The 25350-nt window shown below is 35.4% G+C and overlaps 1 protein-coding gene across 1 annotated transcript in view; it reads right to left on the bottom strand.

Annotated features, from left to right (window-relative positions):
* Positions 1-4521: 4521 nt before the first annotated feature.
* GABA-B-R1 (gamma-aminobutyric acid type B receptor subunit 1) overlaps positions 4522-25350 on the bottom strand; it is a 77004-nt gene continuing 56175 nt past the window's right edge. Inside the window, exons 15-17 of the mRNA XM_081764128.1 lie at positions 21887-22024; positions 14028-14178; positions 4522-5540 (exon numbers count right to left, since the gene is read on the bottom strand). Coding sequence (XP_081620254.1) covers positions 5536-5540; positions 14028-14178; positions 21887-22024 — 294 coding nt within the window. The 3' untranslated portion in view covers positions 4522-5535. The remainder of the gene's footprint in view (positions 5541-14027; positions 14179-21886; positions 22025-25350) is intronic.

Genomic DNA, 25350 nt, shown 5'->3' with positions numbered 1-25350 from the left:
TAAAGTAATTAAAATCTTAAAAGTGACCAAGTAATCACATTTAAAAATATTATATTCACGTAATTCAATAAAAAATTCTACCAGAACTAAACACAGCATTCTGATTTTGCAGAGAAATATATATATGCTTTTCAAAATGCATATTTCAAGTGATCAAAAATATTAATGATGGTAAAGGAAAAATATGTTTCGTAGAAAAGTAAAGCACTCTCAAATGGATGTTAATGAACTGATTGTCCATAAGCATGCACTCTTAAAAATTAATAAATAAAAAAAAAAATATACATGCATGTTATTCAATATTACAGGCTGAACAGTGTCGTTAACATTCTGCGCTATCTTGAACTTTCCGTGTCTGGGTTCCCCATCGCAACATATAAAAATCAACTTGCTTCCAGAACGTAAAAAACTTTTGATTATATTATAGTCTACGTGGGTCAGTCAGAAAATTAGTTGCATTCCTTCGTAAATATTTTTGGTTAAAGGCTATTTTGATGAAACTATGTGGCAACACTGCAGACATGTAACTGTATCGTGTGACAGCGGCTTTCATGAGGCAAGTGAAGGTGTTCTGATAATCAGTCGTAAACTTGTCTCGACAGCTGCAAGTGGCATCTAAATTGAAAATGCGTGCAGTGATTCGTTTTTTTTTGGGGGGGGGGAGGGGGACGAAAAGGTGTAACTGCACTGAAATTCATCGGCAGTTGCATGAAGTGTATGGTGAAAATGCAATATCACGTCAAGCTATCACGAACTGGTGCAACATATTTGAGAACGGACGTACAGATATTGACGATGCTGGACGCGAGAGACCATCAACTGCGACAAATCCGGAAATCGCTGCTCGCGTGATGAATGCATTCTTGCAAATAGACGCATAACAATAGTCGAAATCGCAAATGAATTGGGACACCACTAGGATGACGAGGTGAAAGCTGCAACCCAAGAAAGGTTATCGGGCATTGGTCGGGATTTTTTGCAGAAGACATACAGAAACTTACACACTTCTCGACAAGTGCTTAAATAACGGAGGTAATTACGTTGAAAAGTAGATTTTGAATGGAATTTTACGACACAAAGTTATTGTAAAATTTCTATCCTGTTTTATTTTCTTAAGCAGTGCAACTAACTTTTTGATTGACCCTCGCAATTTATTAAACTATGACATGTTCCTATAATCACCATTAATTCTGGTATGAACTATAGATTTTATGACTATTCTTCGTCAATAGTAGATAGGCTTATTTCATCTTATGAAGAAAAGTTAAGTCACATGCTAATATGCTACAGCTCCAGTGAAAATAATTAAATTAAAATGAATTTTAACTATAGCAAACTACTACGTAATACTAGTAAGAAAAATATCTTATAAAGGGAAACGAAAATCATATACCAACACTCAAAAAATATACATTTTTCAGTTATTAAGCTGCACCTGAAACAAAACACTTAATACACAAATAAAGTTGATCTCTTTTATTTCAGGTGTTCTGAAAGCTGAATTTTTTCAATGTGTAAATTTTTGAGAACTTTTTCATAAACCAAGTAAACATTTCTTAGAAATCAACTAAGCGCCATCTTAAATCTAATGCTTAAGTTAACTAACGCAATACTTACTAGTTTATTACTTAATAATCTATTTTAAGATGACGCTTAGTTGATTTCTGAGAAACCTTTGCCTGGTTTGTGAAAAACTTTTCAAGGATTTACACATCGAAAATAATTCCGCTTTCATAAGGCCTGCAAAATAAATAAAAGATGCCTAATTTATTTGTAAATTGAAATGAAATGAAATCTTTCGAGTTTTACGTCCCATGGTTATGCCGTGTGGGCTCATGGCGACGGTGATGAGAAATGAATAAAATGGTGGAATGAAGGAAGTGGAAAGAAACAGGATTAAGCTCGAGAAAACCCACGCACACGGCGTTTGTCTATCACAAAGCCCACTTGGTGTGAAGTGGGATCGAACCAGGGACCCCATACACCAGAGGTGAACACTCTTACCACTGAGCCACCGCAGTCCTCAAATTTATTCTTGTATTTAATGTTTTGTTTAAGATGCATGATGCACCGTAATATATTTTTTAATCTATTCTTTTCAGTGTTGATATGTGATATTAGCTTCCCTTATAAGAAGTGTTTTTTCTTATTGTTAAGTGTTCTTAGTATTGTTACATAGTGGTATCTTATACTCAAAATATAAATTTTGACTTAATTATTTCCACTAGAACATTTTAGCATATTTCTCAACTTTTCTTCATAAGACGAAATAAGCCTGACGAACGGTAGTTGTGAATTCTAGCCGAAATATATAGTTTCTGTCAGAATTTATGGTGATTACAGGAACATATCGCAGTTTACTGAATTAGAATAAAATATAAAAATCAGTCACATTATCACAAAAATACAGGGTGTATCGAAAAGGACTTTATAACTTTGAAAACTCATATTGATTTATTGATTTATTCTACAGACATGGCTTTGGTGTCACTTTGTAGCAGAATACATCAAGTTTTGATTCACGTCGTACACTAGTTCAGAAACATGTCACTGCAATCGCTACCGGCAGTTGCACCAAAGATGGCTGCCTTTACTGGTCCCGAGAGTGTTAGCTGTGAGTTTTGGTTTGAAGAATCCAAGTCTGCGACAACTGTGCAACGTAATTTTCGTACAAAGTATGGTAAAGATCCTTCCAGTAGGCCTACTATTTATCAGTGGCATAAGTATTTCATTGAAAGTGGATGTTCAGTAAGATACAACAAATCTTCAGGTCGTCCCCGTACGTCTGAAGACGTTGTAGAGCAAGTGAGACTTCAGATAGAATGTATATGCCACGTCATCAATGGAAGCCACAGTGAAACTTTTAGGCATTAGATAAAAACTTGATGTATTTTGCTATAAAATGACACCGAAACCATGTTTGTAAGCTAAATCAATAAATCAATATGAGTTTTCAAGGTTGTAAAGTTCTTTTTAACTCACCTTGTATTATTTTAAAAGATTAAATAAGAGAAATATTTGTGTAATATCACTCTTGTAGAAATTCTTACGATATAAATAACTTATTTGCTTTCTCTTCTAATTTAACGATTTTCATTCTCACAGTACACAGTAAAAACTTACGATGTTAAAACAAGTCACTCAAGTTACCACTTCATGGTGTTATTTGAACGCACTTCTAACCATTATGGTGAGCCGAAAAAAGGTAAAATTGTTTTTTCAAGTCATAACACCATGGAAAAGTTGCGAATTAGGAAGATTAAAAAGGAGTTTTAAAAAATTGGTTTATATCTTCTGATCGCGCATGTGCTCTAGAAATTGCCGAATTTAGAAAAAAAAAATACGTTTCTATGTGTATGTTATTCAATATTCCGCTCGAGAAACGGCTGTCAATTCTAAGAAATTCAGGTGCTCGTTGTAAGAACTGACAGCCGTTAACAAAGCGGAATATCTTAATCGATTTGAACATTTTTTTTTTTTTTCTAAATTATCGGTTCAAGTAAGATTTGGCATTTTTCGAATTTATATGCCACACCTGCATCCTTGGATTTTTAAGGTCAATAAGTAAAAAGACCAATCACCCAATCAATAATCTATTCCCAATAGTCAGTGTATTAGAACCGTGCACCTGGTCATACAAACAAAAAGAGCTGAAACCTCCCAATCTTAGATTAACGCTTTTTCTTATTATTTTCAGTCATTCCCATGAAATGGAACTGCACCTTTAAAAAGTTCTGTCAATTTCATCTTGACCAGTGTTGCCAGATTGGGCTAATTTGGCTGTTTTAAGTGCTCTCGCTCCCAAAACTTCAAATTTTAATTGTGCTCCTGTATCGTCTATATTATTATAATGTGCAAGTGAAGTTACAATAATCTTTGAAAATTCATGGCTCCCAGATAAAGAATTTAGCAACTGAATTAAAGATGTAAGGAATAATAGCGAATAAACATACTATAAACGTTATAAAATGTTTATCAGAATACACAAAACTGACTTAAACAAACATGTCTCCTTGAAAATGAGAAAACTCGCTCATTTTATACTATCACTGCCTGCTCAGTTCATTGCACACTGTAGTTCTACTGCAGCTGATGTAATATGACGATTGCCGTAACACATCACCGCTAACGATCGAAACTGCAGTTGCCACCTGACCATTGCCAACCCAGACATCTGACAATAGTTCAAATCTGCTATTTTTAGAACACCTGACAACACTGATCTTGACAGAGGGCTCACCGTTTCAAGAAGAAGTGTAAGTTTCTAATAAGTAATTTTAATTAAATGCTCTGTAATTAAGTATTTTTCATTAGTCAGAACCATAATGCCATGAATGCAGGCTTATTGTACCATCATGGACACACATCACAGTACATACCAGCTTCCTGTAATTGATGTTTCACTCCTAGGGTCAATTAGTGCTGTTTCCTCCCACTTTCTTCATTCCACCATTTCATTCATTACTCATCATCACCGTTTCCTTTAGCCTAACTGGCATAACCGTGGGACGTAAAACTCAAATATTTCATTTTCAATCAGTGCTGTCTTAAATGAGCTGACTATTGGAACCAGACATCGCTACCTTTTTACTTTTGCACGTAGCTGAGACTTGAGTTATTAAAGCTATATTTTGACGCGAATATCAATAGAAGCATCATTAGTTAATTTGATGACGTTTCGTTACCAAATCAACAATTCAATTGAAGTATTAGTTTTGAAGATGAATGTACGAGTTACTTATGTGCTCTGAAAACCGACTATAAAGCTATTAAAACGTGAATTAATATATTTTCAAGCGGATGTAACAACCTAAGGAGTTGGTTTAACAAAATAATACGTAACAGCATACAACTTCATGCTAGGTCGAAAAGTTGAAGGAGAGGGGAGAAATTACTGTATTTAACACAACGAAGACGGAAAATCTTGTGTAAAGACTAACAATAATCTGTAACCAATTGTAAAATCTGACGCAACAATGGAAAGGAATAAGAAACAATGTTGTTAAGTGGAATAAGAGGGAATAAAAAATGCAACAATACTAAAATTTGTAAATGCACTAAAATTGACAATCAAAATGCAGAGGTTCAATGCCATGAAATTTCCTCATCAGTACAAAAGTAACTTCGTTTTTATTAACATGCTTTAGATATACGTATGCGTTCTCACTCCTTAAGGAATTCACTTCTAGGAACAGTTAAAAATATGACGTTTAAGAGTACTCACTGTTTAACAGTGATTACCATATAGTTCATTAAAATGTTAACACTATAAGAATAATAGGCTTTCACATCAGTATAAAGCAACTAAGCATGCATTAGTCAACATCTAACTATTTATACTTCCTATCACAATGGACGTTGTTATGTGGCAGTTATTTCAAAACATGATAATTCTTTTTATTTTCAAACAGCCTGGCCAGGTAAACACAAGAAGAGCTACCTGCTGCTTTGGAAAGACATTCAAAGTCGCCAACTTCTGAGTTTTTCTTCTTGCGACTTTTCATTGGCACTTGTGTCATCAGTATCTGCTTGGCTTCACACTGTTTCAAAACAAAACAAAACAAAACAAACACATTAAACACACACTTTACAGTATTTGAAAATAAAACAAACAAATTACTCACGCACTTTATACTGTTCGAAAACAAATCACACAAAGACACATTCTTTATACTCTAAAATACTTCAAATTTTGTCATCGCCTGTAATATTGTCTCAAGAATTATTTTGTGATAGAAAAACATTGTTTTGTACCGCTATGATGTACGCTAAATTTAAACCCATGAAGTTCCATTCTAGATTTTAGTATTACCTACACTTTAGACGTGACAAACCAGATCCTTATTCGGATAGTCCTCAACGGAGTTTTCTCTTGAACAATCGAGGAAAGTAATCTTCCTGTGCAAAACGAAGTGAAGCAGAGCTTGGCAGTTTATAGATGTCATTAAACACCTATAGTCATCTTTATTATGAACTAATTTTAAAGAAATTCATTTTATTTTATGCATTCGACTTAAAGTGCATTTCGCTTCATTTCTGCGTTTTCTTTCATTTTAGGTTATAATGCACTCTTTATTCATGTTTGAACCTCACCCGTGGGAGCTATTCTGATAACGTATTCTCACATACCTTTCTTATACGTCGTGATAATGCTCCAGCCAATGAGAGTACACCTGCAGACGAAATTAATAAAAATTCGCATGTTATGAGGGGTTTGTGACTTCAGTTTACGCCTGGGTTCTAGATCCATGGGCGGGATTTCGTCAGAGAAGCGGGAAGAAAGAGAGGTCATTCTACAAGATGACGGTATATCGCACAGACCTGCGTTGTGTGTCATGTTCAATTCTTCAGTTATTAATTTTTTTCATTCATTTTTTAAACCTTTGTGTAAGTTTGTAGAAAGCTACGAATACCGTACGAATAATAGAAGTATAGTACATTAAACCATATATGTATTTGATTTAGGATTGTTTTCCCTATACATGTTACGTGCATAGTTTGCCGTAGTAAGTTTTATCTATGCTTGCTTCATCCATAATGTCTAATAAAGCAGTTCATTGTGGTTGTTTATGGCGAGGTTGAAACAAAACTTCGTGTTGTTTGAATCGCATCACAGTTTGCAAGCAAATAGCATTTGTATACAGATAGCTTTGTATGCATTCAGGTTGACATTAGCGAAGCTGTCAATGCACGGGTGGCTGAACGGATTCCAAGTTCAATTCCCGAGCTTGATTATCACGTTGGTTTCTTTTGCCATCCACAGTAACCATTTTAGACCATGTGGTTAGAATGGAAACAAATATCATCAAATGGAACGTATATCTTCTGATACGAAAGCATGCTATATAAGTTTCAACGTACAAGACATTTCAAGCGGAGTGTTTTGTGTTAGTTTAATATTAATACTTATTCAGTTTGTTTGTTGAATGGGAGCTTAGCATCTTTCAGCACCGAGGCTATGAGACATGGACCTACAGCTTAACGTCAGATTCGAACCAATGAGTTCCCACTTGAGATCGAACCCGGGTCTCCCGCACTCAATAAGCATACGCTAACTATATAACCACGAGGAAGAACTCTTGAATATGCAGATTATTGGGAAACAGTGGCGGATCTAAACAGAAAAAACTGAGGAGGGGGTCAGCCAGAACCTAGATTATGATAGATGTATCATGAGTTTACTATAAACTTTCAAAAATATATAAATAATAGCTTAAAATATTTTTTGTCACTCCAAAAACTGGGGAGGCCTAGGCCCCACCGGCCCCGGGTTAGATCCGTCATCGTTGGGAAAGTGCAATATTTGTTTTAGGTCAACCTATTAAAGCATTAACCATTTTTCATTAAGGTCACAGTTAAGTACAACTGAGCCATACCGATCAAGATCTCAAAATACAGGGTTATTCAAAAAGAAAGAACAGATTTGAAACATTTATTTCTTCCAAACTACAAAAGATAGAAACATGATTCGAACGTTACTTGATTAAGAAAAGTTTACAATTTATTGTTAGTAATTATGGTGTGCATTCAATATGAGCACCGTGTGTTACACGACAAATGTCAAAACGGTGGCTCATTTCTTGCAATAACTGCAGTTTGTATGGCTTCATGTGCAGACGATGTTTTAGAACTCGCCATACTGTTGGTTAAGGAATGTTAAGTTCTTTGCTTGCTTGTGATGTGGATATCTTTGGGCTCCTTTCGTAAAGTGTACGAATACGCTCGACATTCTCGTTCGATGTGTATGGACGTCCCATGCTTTTCCCTTTGCAGATGCAACCATCTACGAATTTTCGATGCCACTCGTAAATTTGCTTATGATGCGACGGTTGTTTATTAAATTGACGGCGAAATGCTCGCTGAACTGCAACAATGGACTCAAGTTTTGCCAACTGTAGCACACAAAAAGCCTTCTCCTATGGTGACGCCGTCATTTCACTACAGACAAACAACAACAAACAACAGCGCCAATGCGGCCGTGATTGGAACTTCTATCCGGGCTGTTTAAATTGTAAATTTTTCTTAATAAAGTAACGTTCGAATAATGTTTCTATCTTTTGTAGTTTGGAAGAAATAAATGTTTGAAATCTGTTCTTTCTTTTTGAATAACCCTGTATGTGAACACCAAGGCATGTGATTAAGAATAGCAGTTGACGCCGCTGAAGTTATGAATAGCAGTTTTGAAAAATGCCGCTGAAGGAGATGAAAGACTTCATCGAAAATTCCGATAATTAAATACACTGACGTATAAAAAGGTGAGTCAAGTTATTTGTAATCATGGGTCAGTTTAATTACTTAGGTAATTAATGTAAGTTAAGTTAACCCTTTAGCGCGTAGCTTTCCACATATGCAAAGTTTACTTTGAAATTTTATTGTAACATGTAGTTCGGACATAGAAAAGTAGCTTTGCCTATCAGCTAAGATGCCCTTTCACTAATGAAGTTCTGAATTTCCCGCTATATGTCATGGTAAGCCAGCGTTGGACTCTTTGTCTTACTTGTTGCACGCGGAGTTACGCCATATTGTCATTTTTGAGCTTTCTTTGCTCGTTTAGGTGGACAGCTTTGAACTATTCACTTTTTCTGTGTTAGACAGAAGTGTAAGGAGTGCAAAAGTGCAAGTACGCTGACATTCGTCGCGTTTTATTGGTTCTATTTGGTTTTAGTGGACTTTGCAGATGTCAACGCGCAACTTTGCATAGACCCTATATGCAAAAAGCATAAAATATCCCATAGACCCATATTATTTGCATTAATGTTTTTTTTTTTTTTTCTTTCTTTAAAATATTCCCGTGTTTCCTACACCGAAACCATTCCAAATTAAAAAAAAAAAATCAGTCTGATCGGAAAAAATGGTGCGTTAAAGTGTTAAAAAGAAATATATGAGTTAAGGGAATTGTACAGATAGTACAATTATTACCATTCCTTGAATATTAATTCATTTTCAAGTTTACGAAAGTAAAGAAGAGTATGAAATACCAAACATGATGTATCTTAAGAGCCTGACATACTAAAAATACAAAATTTACCATTTTTCTTTTGCTTGTTTTCTCATAAGTGAAAGGAGATAATGAAATGCAACTTACCACAGACATAGATAATGTTATTCTACAACAGACAATGTGAATCTGAAGAATTTTCAGTGTTGCCATCCATAGATATTATAGTATTGCCAGAATAATAGTTCCCTCAAAATCTAAGTTAAGGCAGCGATTGGAGGAACGAACTCAACTGCATTTGATTACGTATCATGATGTTTTGGTATACCGCGAACTATTTTTCAAATAACATTATTATTTAATAACTGTATGTTAAAACTATTTTGATTATTACAAACTAAATACAATTTTTATTTAAAAAGTAGTTCACAGGATTAAAAGATAACATGATACATAATCAAATGCAGTTGAATTCGTTAGTCTAGACACTGCTTTAACTTAGATTTTGAGAAAATGTTATTCTGGCAACACTGTACTTTGTATGGATGGCAACACTGAAAGTTCTTAAGGTTCATATTTTCTGTTGCAGAATAACATTATCTATGATTGTGGTAAGTTCCATTTCATGATCTCCTTTCACTTATGAAAACCAAGCAACAGAAAAATGGTAAATTTTGTATTATTTTTAGTATGTCAGGCTCTTAATGAATGATTTTTCCACTAACAAATTAAAATATGTTGAACAAAAATAAATGTCATTGAATAGTTATAAAAAATAGGTATTTTTCTTGAATAAACAAACATTTATAATATTTTTTATCCTCTCATGTACTTACATAATAATTAAGAAAATAATATTTAGCTTGAATTCTTCCCTGTATCCTATGTATAAAAATAATTCATGCATAAATTATTTTACCGTATAAAGAGTTACAAAAATAGAACTGTATCGGGTGAAGAGAACAACTAAAAATAGAGAGATCAACGTATATAAACATTAGCGAATTCTTTTCGTATTACATTGTCCATATGTGTGTTTGCGTTAGAAAATACTGAAAAGAGATTTCTTGGTTACATGAACACACTTTGGTGAATTTATTAATACTTCTAGTGAAAAGTGCATTGAGCAACATTGAGTTTATTTTTGCCCTGTTAATAATATTCGTATCGATGTCTAATCACCAGTGGCAACCATAAGTTTAACTATAAAAGCTGATTAGGGAGCAGTGGTAACCTTTCACGGTCACAACTCTCAGGGATTCTAGTCAAACTATACAAATTCTAGACAGACAATGTTTTCAAGTTTTTCATCATTAACAACATTGTACTGTTAAACCTATATACAGGGTGATGTGCCATAACTCGATTGACAAAAATATGAGGCACGTCCACAAAATAAGTGTACAAGGGTTCTCGCGGGTAGAGGGAATTTGTTATTGCTATGTTGGTCACACTGTCGTGTAGCTTAGTTCCTACCCTTTCCAGCGAGCCCAATCACTCGTCAGTATGACCAAAACTGTGGCCACAGTAACGTCTCCCGTGAAAGATGTCGATAAAATTTGCCGCCAAGTGCGAGTTTCGCAGCGTTATCTGTTATCTTCGTCTGAAGTTTTTAACGAGATCAACACAACTGAGAAGAACAATTCAGAACAAGAGGAGGGGACTGCTGACGAACGGAATCTGCATTCTACAAAATACAGACAGCATACGGTCAATGCAACAAAGCAACTTTTGGAGGTCATTCGGATGGGATATTTTGAACCACCCCTCGCGTTCCCCTGACTTGGCACCTTCAGACTATTATCTGTTTACCTCCGTGAAGATGCACATGAGTGGGAAAAGAATTTCAACTGACGAGAAAGTGAAGGTGGAGGTGAAGAATTGGGCGAAAGGGGTGGCGGTAGACTTCTCTGACCAAGGCATAAAAAAAAAATGATCCCTCGTCTCACTAAGTGCATCAAGAGTAACTGATGTAACCATGTAAAAGTTTTTGTTTTAAATAAACTTTTTGAGATCTACAAAAATCTAGTACATTTATTTTTTGGAAGTGTCTCGTACATATGAAATCAAATCATTTATCAACTATGGAATTGTTACAAGCTGTAACATGACATTTAGTTAGGTTACTAATTTACGTGTAGAAAATGTCCTCAATCTTCAATGCATAAACTACATCTTTCCCGCACAGAAAAATATATATTACATCACTAATGTTGTTAGATGATCATTTATCAAATCTAGAAGTAATGTGCTCTTTTAAATGCTCCAGATATCGTAATTTTTCGAGTTCATTAATTAAATTACGGACTGCTTGTCGACATCAGGGGATGTCCACAGGTAGATTTTAGGACGCAAGTTGTGCTCGTGAGAACACTGAAAATGGTACAATCAAACTGGAGAAGCTCAATTTGGGGAAAGAAAGATATATTTGGGGTAGGGGGGACAGAATGATAAATTTGGGGAACAAAATCGTAATTTTAGGACAAAATGGTAAATTTAAGGAGAAATATGATAAATTTGGGGCAAAAATGTTAAATTTCGGGGAAATAATAATAAATTTTTGGGGAGAATGGTAAATTTGGGGACATACTGGTAAATTTGGGAGAGAATGGTAAATTTTGGGAACAGACTGGTAATTTTGGAAGAGAATGGTAAATTTCGGGAACAAAATTGTAGTAATTTTAGAACAAAATGGTAAATTTAAGGGCGAGAATGGTAAATTCAGAGAACACACTGGTAATTTTTGGGGAGCATGATAAACTTGGGGAACAAAATTGTAATTTTAGAACAGAATGGTAAATTTAAAGGGAAGAATAATAAATCTAGAGCAAAAATGTTAAATTTGGGGGAAAGAATAATAAATTTTGGGGAGAATGGTAAATTTGGGGACATACTGGTAAATTTGGGAGAGAATGGTAAATTTTGGGAACAGACTGGTAATTTTGGAAGAGAATGGTAAATTCCGGGAACAAAATTGTAGTAATTTTAGAACAAAATGGTAAATTTGAGGGAGAGAATGGTAAATTCAGAGGACACACTGGTAATTTTTGGGGAGCATGATAAACTTGGGGAACAAAATTGTAATTTTAGAACAGAATGGTAATTTAAAAGGAAGAATAATAAATTTAGAGCAAAAATGTTAAATCTGAGGGAAAGAATAAAATTTGGGGAACAAAATGGTAATTTTAAGATAGAAGGTAAGTTTGGAGGACACACTGATAATTTTGGAGGAGAATGGTAAGTTTGGGAAATAAAATAGTAATTTTAGCACAGAATGATAAATTTAAGGGGGAGAATGGTAAATTAGGGGCAAGAACCTTAAATTTGGGGAAAAGAATAATAAATTTTAGGGGGAACGGTAAATTTGGGGGTTGCACCCAAGTCCTTGGAGCAGGGGATGGTACAGTGTTCGGAAAACATTACACAGTTCAATCACATTGGTGATTGTCGTCATGTAATCATCGCTTTTGAAGTACGAACACAAACTCATCCTTTGATAACTTTCTATTCATTATAAATTTACCTAATTACAAATGTAACCAAGGTTTAAGACCTATATAAACTCACTTCTTAGAATTTATTATTCATGAACCACGTATTGTAACAAACCACACCATACTTTATTGTTTACTTCAATCAGGTACTGTTATTCTAGTCAAATTGGAACTTAAAAACTACTAGTGTCAAACGAGTTATGGCTCACGCTGAAAATTAACTCTTCATGGATATTTTAGGATAACAGACTAGAAACAACTTACAATTGCCTAAGGAATAAAATAATCTAGAAGCCCACTGCATGTTGGGAGTTTCTCTTATTTGTCCGATGAACTGCGTTACGATTATGTAGATCCGTTTAATCTCGGTTCAGATAGAGAGTATAAATATGTATTACTTAACCATCTACGTCATATATATAGTTTAAACATATATAGTATTTGTAATAGATACAAAATAACAATAAGAACCTACAAGAATTTTTAGACATTTTTCACTGAGTTATACAAATTTAAAAATGACTGGAAAAACATGTATTTAATGATTTCTTGCAGAAAGTAAAGTTTGAAAAAGCTTGTTGCTATTAACGAATATTACACTAGATGTTTTTTGCTATATTGTCTTTCTTTTCATTCAAACAGAATGTGTTCACATTAGGCATTGAACACAAGAACAGGAGCACAATAAGCATGTGTACTAGCCATTTGCCTACCTACTGAAGACACTTCGAGCTAAAAGTAAATAAAGCGTTAATCATATGAGTTGAAAGTGAAAAAAAAAAATTAAAAATTAAATGAAATTTTTCAGCTCAACGTCCGACGTTTATGTCCTTTAGGCTAAATGGGCTAAAATAACTGAATGATTATGGAAAAATTGGTGGAATAAGAAAGTGGGAGGAAACGGGAGAACCCTGAGAAATCCCACGGACATCATGATGTCCACCATAAGCTTACTTGGCCGGGGATCGAATCAGGGACCTCATGCCCCAGAGGTGAACGCTCTACCACTGATCCACCGCGGCCCCTTTTAATTCTTAGACTTTAGATCAATTTGAACTAATTTTGTATAATCACATAACTCAGAAAATGTCTGAAAATTTCTCTTGGATTTCTTTTCTTTTTTATTTTTAATTACAATAAATATTATATACTTTTCTAACAGAACTTGAAGCGATTACATGCAAGAATTGAGATGCAGTGAGTCAGTAGCTTTGGGTCTGGGAGATATAAAAGGGACAGTTACTAACCTTGCTAAATGTCCATCATTTTCAATATCACATTGAATTTACCAATTTCAGTACGGTGTAATTATAAAAATGCATTTAACACAACTAGTACTGACTGAAACAGAAAAAAAAAATATATTCAAATAAAAAATACTATTGAGCAAACCAATCACACCAAAATGATTACGTCAATGTAGCAGTGTTCGCTCTGCCTGAGGTAATGTATTCAATGAAGTTGTGAAGTATTCCTTTCTTAAATACATTATCACAGGTAGGATTCTGAAAATTCAAAATCTGACTGTGAGGCACGTGAACTACGGGTATAAATGGATATTCCAGCTCCAATTGCAGAATCAGAATTCCCTTCACCTGTTATATAATCAGATGTGATTACTTCACCTTTGGATCCGTCGCCATCTTTTTTACCGTCGGAGGATTTATGAGTTTTGTTTCCTGGTCCTCCTTTAATGGCCTCCCTTTCCTGCAGTTTTATCTTCAACAACCGGATCTTTTCTTCCTTCTAGATACAGAAAAAAAAAAACAGATAAATAGATTACATTTTTAGTGAACGCAAATGCACACCATAAACACACACATAATGTAACCTACTACATATCTCTGTATAAAATAACCTACATTCGAGGATGCTAAGGATGTTTTTATTTTTACAAACAGCATGTATGTTGCTATTAACAGATGTGTGTCACTTAAGAGTATGTGCGTCACTGTTAGGACTATTAGTATGTCACTGTTAGGACCGTGTATCACTAGATCTATGTATCACTGTTGAGTTCGTGTCACTGTTAGGAGTCTATGTCACTGTTACGAATATGTGTGTCACTCTTAGGACTGTGTGTGTCACTATTAGGAGTGTTTCTCACTGTTAAGAGCATGTATCACTGTTAAGAGTGTGTCACTATTAGAAGCATGTGTATCACTCTTAAGAGTATGTGTGTGTCACTGTTAAGAGTCCGTGTCACTGTTAAGATTATGTGCGTTATTATTAGGAGTCTGTGTCACTGTTAGGAGTATGTGTGTCACTCTTAGGACTGTGTGTGTGTGTCTGTTAGGAGTATGTGCGTCATTATTCGGATTATGTGTGTCACTATTAGGAGTGTTTGTCACTGTTAAGAGTACGTATCACTGTTAGGAGTCTGTGTCACAATTAAGAGTATGTGAATCACTGTTAGGACTATATGTGTGTCACTATTAGGACTATGTGTATTAGGACTGTGTGCGTCACTGTTAGGACTATATGTGTCACTTCTGTACCATATCTAAGTATCCAATACTCCTGTAGTAATCTCTATTTTACGTTATTTTGGACATTCGTTTCATTTTTGGTGAAATAGAATTATTTGGCCAATTTGATGTGAAACAAGAAGTTTCCTTCATTTCTGTATTCACTATTATAATCGTTCATTTTTCATAACTATCTCTCAACCCTGTAAAGACCTTGATAACGAATATTCCACCCAACAGATTAGCAGCGGGAGAACTGTTAAAGCCAATGAAAGTTCTCTTGCAGACGACGCGAGTGAAAAATTATACCTTTTAAGGGTTTTGAGAGTGCGATTTCTACCGAAAAACGCCCTGCGCCTGAGATTAAACGTTGCACGCTGGACTGAGCGAGAGGACTAAAAGTCACTGTAGTGTTGTCAGATGATGGGATAGCATTGGTGGGAATGTGGGAAATTCTGGTTGAAAATGGGAAATTTTGTCAACTTTTCTTCCTTTTCATATGGAATGGAATAAACTCTTTGTATATGGAATACGTAATACATGAATTGGAAGCGTCTTTGAAGGTTAAAAGAATAAAAACAGAAAGAGAGGTTTATAAACAGAACCAAATAGAACTGATTGTTAATCGCGCCAATATCCATTTTGTACGAGAACAAAGAAGGGAGAGGGGGTTGATGGCCCTTTGCTTACTATATTTGTTATAACCAGTCCTTTATGGAATGTTAGGGTGAAGTGAGGGGAAGGAGGGAATAATATAATGCTTGGAAGTAGCATACACACACACACACAAATATGTACATTTATACCAAATAAATATAGATAAAAAAATAGAAAGATGGCCTTATAATAGATTTCTCCTCCCGCAGAAAAGGATGTACTTCTGATTCATAGTTCAGAGTTATTTCATTTTAATTTAAAGTTAATAGAATGATTAATTAATTAATCATTAATGAATAATTAATTAATTAATCATTAATGAATAATTAATTAATTAATGATTGATATTCTTTCTTGGCGGGAAATTTTGCAACCGATCGGGAAATTTCAGGGCTTTGAGCGGGAAGTCTGTTATACTGAATCTGACAACACTGAGTCACTGTGCAATCTGCGGTCATCCAAGTTACATCATGTATTAAAACGTACATTCTTCAGCCATAGCATTTAAGATTTTGTGTCGTGTAGTTTCATTATTCTAATGCTTCGATAATTTTTGTTTTATGTAGGGCTAGTTTCTACCATCATGTAAGTACGTAAGAATTAGATATACAACAATTAAACTTGTTTATGTTAAATATAGATCCTCGCCATTTTGATCTACACGCACAGCTCACAGGATAATAGTATACGTGCATATTGAATTTTTATGTTGTTGCTATTTTGGAACAGTATTTCTTTACCCAAGTTTTCCTTGTATATTCGTACTTTCAAAAATCTCTATTCTCCCCACAAAACCTTCTACGCATCTTTTTCTTGACTCTAATTCAAAGCCCCGCAAAATAAAATAGACTTTTCTTCTGTAAGTATTTGCTTTACTATTACTATTCTTGCTTTCACTTCCCGTTTACACTTTAGTCTTCACTACTAATACTGCTCTCAAAAATATACATCTATGTATAATAAGATTTAAGGCTAAGTTTCTATGGACAAGTAGATTCACTTTCTAGGAAGTGAAATCCGAAAAATGACAGTGACAATGTTAAAAATACGAACACAAGCAAGGAACTTATACACGTGAAAGGCCAAAACCAAAATATATAAACTGCCCAAAAAATAAACAAAAGGTCAGGACAATCAGAAACGCCAATAGCGACAGAGCGACGTTATAGCCTGTAATTTGAGAGAATAAGTCAAGCTAATTGACAACCAGAGTCTAAATTGTCAGAATGGCCTACAGCTTGTTTAAACCTTCAACTATCCTGTAAGCAAAACCTTTGATTCAATTATGTAAAGAAACAATATACTAGAAGTTCAATGTATGGAGGTCTTCCTCCAACATAAGCTGCTTTAAATTATACCAAATCATAATTTCTGTATTTTATTCAAATTGTGACTGCTTTTGTATCAATGACTTAATTAAATCTCAGTGTAATTTTATGTTAATAATAACTAGATGCATCTAACTTACGTTAGTCTTTTGTTTTCTACCGAGGATTCTTAACCTATATTTTGTTTGTTCAGTTATTCTAAAGAACTATGCATATCACTTGATATAATATATATATATATATATATATATATATATATATATATATATATATATATATATATATCAAGAATAACTGTATTAACATCCAAAGAATCAACCTTCAAATATTAACATGATAACATAAGCAAGCATTCAATCATTTATTTAGTTTATTCATCTTTATATTTAAGATTCTCTCTTTATATATATATATTAAATTACGAAACAATACTTGCCAAGTACCAAAAACTAGTCACTGTTCTATTTAGTTCTATAATTGGTAAGTGATATTCTCCAATCACTACTGCTTTTTTTTTTTTTTTTTTTTCAACGTTTATGATCACCCTATATTCTTTGCACCCTTTCCTTAAGTCTTCCAACATCTTATTAATTTTCTCTTCAGATAAAGGGATACGGTAGTCCAGTGGTTACAGCGTTAGATTCACGTCCACATGGTCCCAGGTTCGACTCCCGATTTCCGGCGATCCCCCAGCGTCGTGAGGCAAACTGGGGAGCCACGTGAATGAAAGACGTAACAGACACTAGATCTAAAAAGCTCCTAATACGCCGGTTAGTGGCCGGGCGACGCCACGTGCTTGTCGCTAGGCTTGACGTGGTTCAGCTGGTCACTGACAGATGGCGTTGGAGCCGTTCAGGCCCTCAAGATGGGACTGTTACGCCAAATGGTTTGTTTGATACCACAATAAGCACCATATCATCTGCAAATCGTATACATCTGATTATTATTTCCTACCGAAACACCATCCTTTTTTTACTATCTCTTCTAGGTAGATATATACCGTCGGCGAGAGGCAACAACTGCATTCTTCTATGCCATTTTCCTATTAGTTCATATATATGTTTCTTATGAGTCTTAGAATTTTATATTCCAACTATATCTTCTTCAGAATTCCTATAACAGCTAATATTCAGTTTCCAGAGAAATATGTTAAATTGGCCACCTCTGTAACTTGATAGCAGGTGTATTGAATGAATTAAGTTTAGACATGTGCAATTACTCAATAAGTTGGACAAACACCGTGTTCGAGGGTTTTCTCCCGTTCCTTTCCGACTTCTTCTTTCCACCATTTTATTCATTTCTCATCATCACCGTCTTCTTTAGCCTAGCCGACATAACCGTGGAACGTAAAACTTAAAGATTTTTCAATAAATTGGACACCTGGCTAAATAAATTTGCCATTTTCTGTATAACCAAGGGTGGTCAATTCCGATTCTAATCGTTTTACTGTATGAATTCATAGCACTGTCAGGGCTCATAGTGGTCTGGTCTCTTGTAAATAGTTAAAAAATGACCAAAAGCAAACGAAAAAGCGACCAAAAGCACACGAAAAAGTGACGAAAATTTCACCATGTCCCTTTTTTCCTTTGTCAATTTCTCCATCACCTCTCTCTTTGTTGTTTTGTTTCATCTTTTCTTCTTTACTTCTTTCTGAGCTTCCTCCTTTCTTAGGTTTTTTAAGTATGCTTTGTAGTTACGGTAAGCAGACTTAGCAGATGTAAGAAGCTTCTGAGTAAGTGGAACCAGTTCTGGCCTATTTCCGAATTTCTTCATCCCAGACGAAAGAAAACTAAAAGACTATTATGACAGAAGACAGAATAGCCACAGAAGGATTCTCAACCCCATCTTGAGAGCTTAAGCATCCACCAACCATCCACTGTGCTTTAGAAAGAACAAAAGCTGAAGTGAGAATAAAGCTGACTGTTTCACTTGTGGCAGCAAGTACTAAAGCTTTCAGAAGAGTAATGAGTAACAAGTTTCTGCCTTTTTTCATTTATTTTTATATTTTTCTTAGAAAACTGTCACTGCAGAACATAAATCACACGAAAAAATCACTTTACCTCCCAGAAAAGTAACTTTTAATGACAAATTTGAAAAAAAGTAACTTTTAGTGACCAACTTGAAAAAAGGTAACTTTTAGTTTAAAAAAAAAAAAAAAAAAAAGTGACCCAGCTAAACCTTCTGGGTCAGGCTCTGCTAAAGACATATTTCACTATATTTTTTTGTAATTTTACAAAATTTAAATTTTACTTCTCTTGCAAAATTAATTTTACTTTTTCTTCTGTTATTGTACTTCACTGTTTCATGAAAGTACACCTAAGTGAGAACCAAGATTTTAATACAGGTGAGTCATACGTTTTGCAGTATTGGCATACATGCATCATTTGCGGCGTACCTGTCACATGATCTAAGCAATTCAAGCCGTTGAAGGCGCTAGCCAGTACGAGTATGGATAGGGGTAGTTAGTGCAGTACTCTGTTTCGTGTGTGATTTTACTACTACAAAGAGGAAGGTGCAACGACGTCTAATTCTGGCACTCTTGCTTTACGAGTTTGAACAGGGCTATAACAACACGGAAGCAACCCAAAACATTTATTGTGCGAAAGGAAAAGGGGCAGTTAATCACAACACAGAAATCAAAGTTTCGCATAGGTTACAATATCCTGGTCAATCAGTCGAGATCAGGTAGGCTGATAGGTGTACTTCGAGAAATAAAAAACTGTTGTCCATAGTTATAGTCTTTAGACTAAAGGGATCGAATGATTAATGAAAATGAATGATTATAAAAAATGATGAAATAAAACGTTAGGAAAGTGGAGAACCTCGAGGATGCCCGCTAAAATAATCCTATCATACTGTGAAGAATACTTAGTACTGGATCGTAGACTGAGAATTGAACCGTTGATTATAGGTTCTCAGTCTAAATTTTAAGCTGATTTCTCACAGAATATTGTGAGAGACATGAATTGAAGAGAATATGAAACTGACAATTGAATGACAAAGAAGTTTTAATTTTATTACTTGCTCTTATAACGTGTATAAATACTGTGTTTGAAGTTCGAAGCGAGGGGTCTGAAACCATCAGAAAAAGTTAACATGAAAAGTCACTTACATTGTGATCCTTGTGGTAGCTGAAGTAAAACCTCGTAAGCTCCGCCTCCTCTGTAGCTTATTTAACTTCAAGGCGAATGACAAGTCTAGAACTGAAGTATAGACTTGAAGTGTGTGTAGGTGGTCCTTTTAAATAAAACTGCGGAATGCAACCCGCATGCTTTTTATACTTCCTTGTCTGAAAGTTCTACGTGTATGTTTGATAGAATAAAATAAGTTTTGGGCTTATTTTAATAAAGGGACTAGATCTTGGAAACAACCCTGAATTAATTTATACAATTCAGACAGTTAATATTTTGTACTCAAGTCAGCCTTGAAGTGTTTACATAGATTTTTACAAAGTTTAAATATTTACAATAATTTCGGGGTTTTAAAATTTTGTATACTACAATACTGTTCACCACAAACTTACATGGACAGAAGATCGAACCAAGGACTTTATGCACCAGACGTAACCGCTCTACCACTGAGATACCGTGCCCCGCAGAATCCAGTCATGTGCTAAGTTCCGGTAGAGATGAATCCAACGACTTGCATTTGGGAGATCATCAGAACAGGTCGTACTCTCACAGTTCAGTATGGTTCGTCATCTTCATGACGACTTCAGCAAAAGAATCCCGAGCTATCAAATTGTGAATCACGAACTGCCTCAGCCCTCCCACTAGTGAAATAGCTAGCGCGTATATCTTTGGTGCATGGGAGTCCCAGGTTCGATTCCCAATGGGAGAGACTTGAAATCTGAACGCATGTAAATTCGGATTTCACCTTAACTGTAGATCCACATTTCATATAGACTCGATACTTGGGGGGACGCTAAACAATCGCCCAATTAACGAACTGAGCTCAGCCAAGTACAAGAGTGGATATGAACAAGGAACTCCTGAAACCCTACCAACGTGGTCTATACTTCCTGAAGAAAACAATAGCGTAAGATGAGAAGTAAATATTTTTCCGGAATCCTAACGTGAATAACTAGTGTTTAAGTAAGGGTTAGGTGTCGGAACTTGTCGCCAAACACGGGCGTTCCTAGAACAACATGAAGATCTGGTGGAATTATGAGGCAATGATTCACTACAAGCTTGTTCCAAATGGTCGAACCATCAATGACAATCTGTACTCGAAAAGCTAAAATGGATATACGCTATTTTGTGTCAATTAATTTCATGTATTGCTAAACTGTAAGTCAGCCGTTCTGTAGTAAAACAACATACGATCTCATACCTTTAGAACAAACTTAAGGAAATTGACCTGATGCCACACCCAATACACAGTCTTAACTATGTAACCTCAGAATATTACTTATTCCGATCCAAGCCGTCGAAGGCGATAGCCAGTACGGGTATGGATAGGGATAGTTAGTGCAGTACTCTGTTCCGTGTGTGATTTTACTACTACAAAGACGAAGGTGCAACGACGTCTAATTCTGGCACTCTTGCTTTACGAGTTTGAACCGGGCTATAACAACACGGAAGCAACCCGAAACATTTATTGTGCGAAAGGTAAAGAGGCAGTTAATCACAACACAAGAATCAAAGTTTCACATAGGTTACAATACCCTGGCCACACCCAGTACACAGTCTGAACTATGTTCCTCAGAATATTACTTATTCCGATCCATAGTTCATTTATTATGCTTGGTTACGAAGTGGAAGTGGAAGCTGCACTGCAGGAGTTCTTCGCATCCAAAAACAAAAACTTCTATCGATGTGGAATCCAAGAACTAGATGAAATGTCGCTCAGACGATGGAAGTGATGGTTTCTGCCTTTGAGCTAAACATCTTTCGTTGTAAGTTGATGCATAAAGTAAGTAAGTAACCGAAATATTGCAGAACTTTTGACTCATCCGTGTACAACGAAAGAGCTACAAATAATGGACTAATAGCTACTTACCGCGGCAATCAATTTCTGTAGTTCCTCATTCTCCGCGACTAACTTCTGGTAGCGTTCTTCATCTTCCTTAGACATTCCAACATCAGGATTGTACTTCGATTCTGCTTTGTCACGAGGTTGCTGGATTACTTCAATTACCTTTAAAACAAATAATAAAAAAAATAAATGATGTTTTCTTCAAAAGAATCATGTAGACAAACATTTACAATAAATCCAATTCATCAAACAAATAAAAAGGTTCCGATACACAAGGTTTACTATAAGAAAGGACTACTTTTTTCAAAAGAAACAAAATCTAAGATAATGGGTGATATTATTAAAAATAAGTAACTGCTCCTGAGAAGTCTTGCTCGAGAATCGGAGTAACTACACCTGGAGTAATCTCCTCCCTCAATTTCGTATCAATAAAGCAAGCCACTACTCAGATCGAGACTGCTCCAGATTTATGAACGTTTACTCGCGCTTCCTCTGCGCGTAGCAGTGAGTCGTATCAATAAAAGGAGTGGTTACCCATTTCTCCCATCCGTCGCGCGGTCATTTCGTTGTTTTTAACCTATGGCATAGTGTCCTAAACGCCATGGAAGGGGCAAATAGCAACGACAGCTTCAATCAAAGTGCATTTGTGAATATTATAAAAGAGTTTCCAGTGGTATTTTCAAAGTCACAGTTATCAGAAAGTAAACGAAGGAAAGCAAAGGCAATTACAGTGAAATGTAACGAAATATCAAATACATTTACAACTGAGACACAAATCCAAAAGAGAATCTTTAATATTCCAGCGAGACCAAAACAAAAATCTAATTTGAAAAAAAAAAAAAAAAAAAAGAAAGAAAGAAAGAAAGAAAGAAAGATATAAAGGAAAACAAGAACGTAATACTGAAACAATGGGAACGAACCTATTGGAGCTGATGGATGTTGATTCGAATCCAATAATATGAAGATTAACACGACAAGCGCATATGACGTGTTGTCCAAGATCTTTGTAGATTGTTTAGCTTTAAGAACGAAATCAGATACTTGGCCCCTTTGTTTTCCTTTAAAAAAAAGTCCAGCCAGTCACGTTATAAAGCACGTCCATCTGATTGAGTTTTCCACACCATACGTGTCTCCTTTCTCCTTGATATAAACAAAATACATTCACATGTATATCCTCTTCCTATCAACGTTGAGTTGAGTTGATTTTGAGTTTAACGCTCCTTTCAGTGGCGAAGCTATATGAGACGGGACCTACTGATTAACGTGGAATCCGAACTACATTAAGCTCTCGCCCGGGAATCGAACACGGGTCTCCCACGCCAAAGGCACATACGCTAACCGCTTAGCCACGAAGGAGCTCTTCCTATTAACGTATTCGTCTCCAAAATACTAGGTTTCTTCATTGCCATGTGTGTATAGTCAAGTGCTCCGATAGCATCCGGAAATGTATATTGTTCTTTCCACTCTGCCTTGCTGTTTGCATATTAAGCACACTTGCCAGAAGCAGTCCAGTTTTCAGATTTCGCAATAATCACATCCATTACACTTGTAATAGTCACAAACACAGTACTTTGAGCCACACCAAAATCTTCTGATACTCCGACCTGGAATCCCGGATCATTCACGTAATGCAAGAAAACCCGCGTCTTTTCGTCATTACGTAGTGCGCCACCCCGACTTTCGGTTGATTTTCCTTTAAAAAAAAAAAAAAAAAAAAAAAAAAAAAAGTGGTGCTAATGACTATATTTTCTTTCATGAACCTATAATGTTTTTTGTAATCATCATTTGCAACATTTCTATACAGCTTTTTTTTTTTTTTTCGCTGCAAAACAATCATATACTCTGCCATGTTTCGCACGGAATCACCTATTGAGCTTGCTCCACAAATTTGGAGAAGTTATTTGCATTACAGAGGAGTCTGTGATTTTTACTGATATCAAACGCGGAGTAGTTACTCGGCTCGGGAATAGAGGTGTGGTTACTCCAAAGGGGCAGGCAGGGATTCTACGAGGTCAGCCGAGACGAGTAGTGCTCAGCTCTCTTTTTATTGATACCAATGCGAGCAGCTACTCCAAAATTGGGAATAATGAGTAACTTCTCCGTTTTATTGGTATCACCCAATAAATGACAGAGTGGTAAAATGGAACAAAACGTAAAAAACCCAACAATACCTAGACAACCACTGTCTGAACACAGAGTCACATTGAGCGATATAGGATCAAAAATGTGACTCCGTACAAATAAGGCTAACAGGAAACCCAACATCTAATTTACCAGCTGCAACATCATACATAATTCACTATTAATTTGTCAACTCAGAAAAGAACTAATTTTGCAAGTAATGTGTCCTAACAAAAAAGCAAACCAATTTGTTATCAGATATTGTATTTGATAATTTGAGTCTGAACAAATATGCATCCTATTAAATCAAGTAGGTGGGTGCATACTTTGCGTCACACATTCTAAGATCACGTTATAGTAAATCCACTTTATCTCAATCGAAGTTAAAACATATTTACAATTGAAAGCATCAACCTTTTAAAACAAAACTAATAGTGTACTAGTCTCGACTCCTCCCCTGCTCTGAGGTAGCAAACAGCAAATATGCTCAGCCGCTAATGCGATGACGCTAAGATTGTAACAACAAGCACGACTTAACATCACTAATTCGATACTAAATTCGATTAACATTGTAATTTCACGTGATAATACAAGAGATTGATGACAAGAATGCGTATCATAGTGGACAAAAAAGCTACAAACTCAGTATTCAAATTAGCCAATCTTTCGGACGGTATTTCAAACTACCTCACAATCATTTAGCTGGCATAAGGATTAAAAAGAAAGTTCAAATAAGGAAAGAAGCACATGAGGATATTGCCTACGCCCTAATTAAAATTTCACCAGCTTGTTCAGCCATGTCAAAACTATCACTTTGGTTCCTCTGCACCGGACTACAGTTTTGGGTAAGTTGACAAATTCTGACACTCGCGTATGAACACCGAATGTTCTGTATAATCTCTAAACTGCGGCCCAATTCTTATCTAAAATCTATTGGGCCTTATGCAGAGTCGTTCTGTCGCGTGATTAGCGCCATGCTAAAGAGTTTGACTGCAGTCGTCAGGCCTTTAATATATCGCTAATCATACGTCAAAACGACTCTGCATAAGACCCATTGAGTTTCGGTTTAGCATGGGACTCCCAGTTTCAATGGAAAATAGCTTCCATTGTAATACTTTCAATATTACTTTTAGAAAAAGCTTTGATTTCTTTACGTCATATAAGTTATTACTTTTTCAAGTTCTAAAACAGCCCGATATATGGAGTTATTATTATTATTTCAATATAAGACTTATTGCTTGTAATTTGAATAATTTGAGCAATGAGTTCGTAACCTTTTATCTGGATATCATACAATAATAATTTGAAGTGTTATAAGCCATCTCGTGAAAAAGTTAAATTTTGATTATGCGACTTCACAACCAACT

Source organism: Thermobia domestica, chromosome 7 (genome assembly GCF_964235325.1).
Source record: "Thermobia domestica chromosome 7, izTheDome1.hap1.1, whole genome shotgun sequence".
Taxonomy (NCBI): Eukaryota; Metazoa; Arthropoda; class Insecta; order Zygentoma; family Lepismatidae; genus Thermobia; species Thermobia domestica.
Note: the sequence above shows the minus strand (reverse complement) of the source record. Positions and strands in the feature narration are given on the sequence as shown.